General features: G+C 43.9%; 1 protein-coding gene across 1 annotated transcript; it reads right to left on the bottom strand.

Moving 5' to 3' along the window:
- Positions 1 to 207: 207 nt before the first annotated feature.
- On the bottom strand, positions 208 to 486 carry TCEAL7 (transcription elongation factor A like 7). The gene has a single exon (XM_023758879.1). It carries the CDS (start codon positions 484 to 486, stop codon positions 208 to 210), a length of 279 nt encoding a protein of 92 aa, XP_023614647.1.
- Between the last annotated feature and the right edge of the window lie 2,161 nt (positions 487 to 2,647).

Here is a 2,647-nt window from a genome sequence, read left to right as displayed (position 1 = left end):
CTATTAAATGAATGAGATTGGGTCAAAAGATGAGATGTTGGTAACAAGAGTCATATGTAAATCAAAGGAATATTGAAGAATTGGAGTAAAATGATAGCAAATATTTAGCAAGAAGATCCACACCAAAAGAACCCAGTGGTAGCTATATTAATAACAGAAAATAACTGAATTCAGGGAGAAAATGCATCAAATGTGATAAGGACGGTCTCAGGAATGCCGATGGTTAGAATGCAGAGCCCTAAACTCCTTTCTCAGACCCCTTATCTCTTCCAAACACCTTTCCATCTCATCTCCCTCTCTTGTCATTTCTTCATTATTAAAATGCTTGTAATCTATGTCCTCTTTAAATTCCTCGAGAGACTGAAGCAGTCTTTGCCTAAAATTCCCTTCAGTTTGCTGACGTTCACATTCTCCATAGGGGCATTCTTCTCTCTTTGGCATGGGGCTCTTGGCTTTCCCTTCATTTTCTTTGCAGGGTTTTTGCATGATGTAGTTGTTTCCTGCTTAAGTCTAGGGAGAAAATGTAGAGTAAAATTGCTTGTCAATTTCTCTTTGAAGCAAGATGCTCACCTAATTCCCCACCTCTGCCAAACAGGTCCAGCCCTCAGAAGTTTGAGATTCCACCCCTTCCCAAACCTCCCCCCTTCTCTACTTTCCCCTCCCTCAGCAACCCACCATTTATCCAGCAGACAAGGCTAATGGCAGACCAAGAGTGAGCTGTGAGCCTGCAAATTTTAACAGCTCTCTACCTTCCCAACACCCACCCTCAGAGACCCAGGTGTAGTATTTCCCTCTCTCTGACCGGTGAGAAATAGGGATAGTTTCTTCCTCTTTTTCTTGCCTGGAGATGTCTGTGAACCCAGATCCTGGGACCTGCAGACAGAAAGGAAGGGGGAGGGGAAGGGAGAGTTCTCTGGGGGATTCACCAGCCCCAACAGTAAGAGGAACATTATTATTTGGAATCCAGGACCCTCATAACCATCGTTGCCCAACATTTCCTACCTCCTGGCTCCCCTCCGGTCCCTATCCCTTCCTCCTGGATCTCTGTCTCCACTCCTAAACCCCTAACCCTTGGGCCTAGTCCTTGCAAGGCCCACTGTTTCCTCCCTCCCCACCCTCTCAGGCTGGCGTTGAATGAGAGGAATTATTTTATATCTATCTCTAAATTTCTCTGTCTGCACCCCAGAATTCCAGCCGTTCTCCACACACCAGCCCACACCTCGTTTCCTTCAACAGAATTGGAAAGAGAAGGATATGGATAAAGAGAAAGCTTACCAATCTGAGAGAAGCTGATTACTTCTAAACTGTCATTGAATCTCCGAGTGTCTTTCAGGAGACTTCCACCTACTTCAACCTCCCCTCCTACCCACTTTCAAAAAATACAATTATCTCCAATAAGACTGCAGAGGTTTGGGGAAAGCCATTAGATTCAGCCATTACCACCCCAGGGGGACCAACAGTTCCCTCACACCAACCTGCTGGGATTTAAGGAATTCACGTCCTCCTTCTCTAGGCCACAAGCACCAATGCCTGCAGTAAGGAGCTGGTACCTAGAGGAGAAAGAAATCTGAGAATATAGGAACTTCACGTCAGCTCTTGGTCACGTGAATATTATGTCACCCTCCAACTCTGGTCCCCATTTTTCCCCTCCCACCAGCTGTGCTGCAGAAGTGGAATGGCTAATCAACTTCCCACCCCCCACCACACCCGGCCCTGTCACTCATTTTTGTCATTGTTAAAGCCAGAAGTCAAAAGTGGCCCCTTCTTTCTGTGGATAAAATTTGTCTTTCTCTGATTACCAGAGAAGGGCTGCATCTTCCCATAGTCATTGTTACTTTTTTAGTGGCTGTGTTGACAGAGAGGATTAGTCATTCTCTTCTAAGCCACAGGAACAGAAAGGTAACAGTCTTCCCCCCACCCTACCACCCACCAGTCAGTAATAGCCACCATTTCCTTTGCAGTTCAATTCTTGAAACTACGGACAAAAAGGGGCCATGTGCTAACCTGACAAGTTCAGGAGAGTCCTGCATGTCGGCCTTACAAACTCAGAGACCTAAAGTAACAACATACGATGGTCTGATATTAAAACTTTTAAACTAAAAGTGGCTCATGGTAGGTAGTCACGTTCTAAGACAGTATTTCTCCCTAACAAAGGGCAATCTTCATCTTAACTAAGCCTGTCTGTTGTCTTTTTGCATCTAGGATAACATACCTGAAAACTTGCCTTTGCAATAACAAAGTAATTTACTTCCCCACCCCTCATCCCTCAAAGCACAGGCATTGCACCAGAGCACACTGCAAATCATGTTAATTGTTGACTGTTAACTATCCTGTACTCACCTATGTAAAAGAAGCATATATCATTTTACTTTTTATCCAATCCCAGAGGTTTCCCCTCTTTGGCTTCTCCCACCTCCCTAATCTATCACCAGTGAATTTCATGTAACCCATTTATGTCTTCTCTTTTGATTGTAATGTATAAAATAAGATGCAAAACTGCCACTTTCTGGAGCACTTTCTCAAACCTGTTGAGATTTTGCTTCCTTGAAATTGTCAGTTTGGCTCAAATAAACTCACAAAAATTCTCTACGTGTTTGAATATTTCTTACATTGACAAAACAAAAAAGGAGCCAGGTAAGGGTTAAAT

This window comes from Myotis lucifugus, unplaced genomic scaffold, assembly GCF_000147115.1.
Source record: "Myotis lucifugus unplaced genomic scaffold, Myoluc2.0 scaffold_2, whole genome shotgun sequence".
Lineage (NCBI taxonomy): Eukaryota > Metazoa > Chordata > Mammalia > Chiroptera > Vespertilionidae > Myotis > Myotis lucifugus.
Note: the sequence above shows the minus strand (reverse complement) of the source record. Positions and strands in the feature narration are given on the sequence as shown.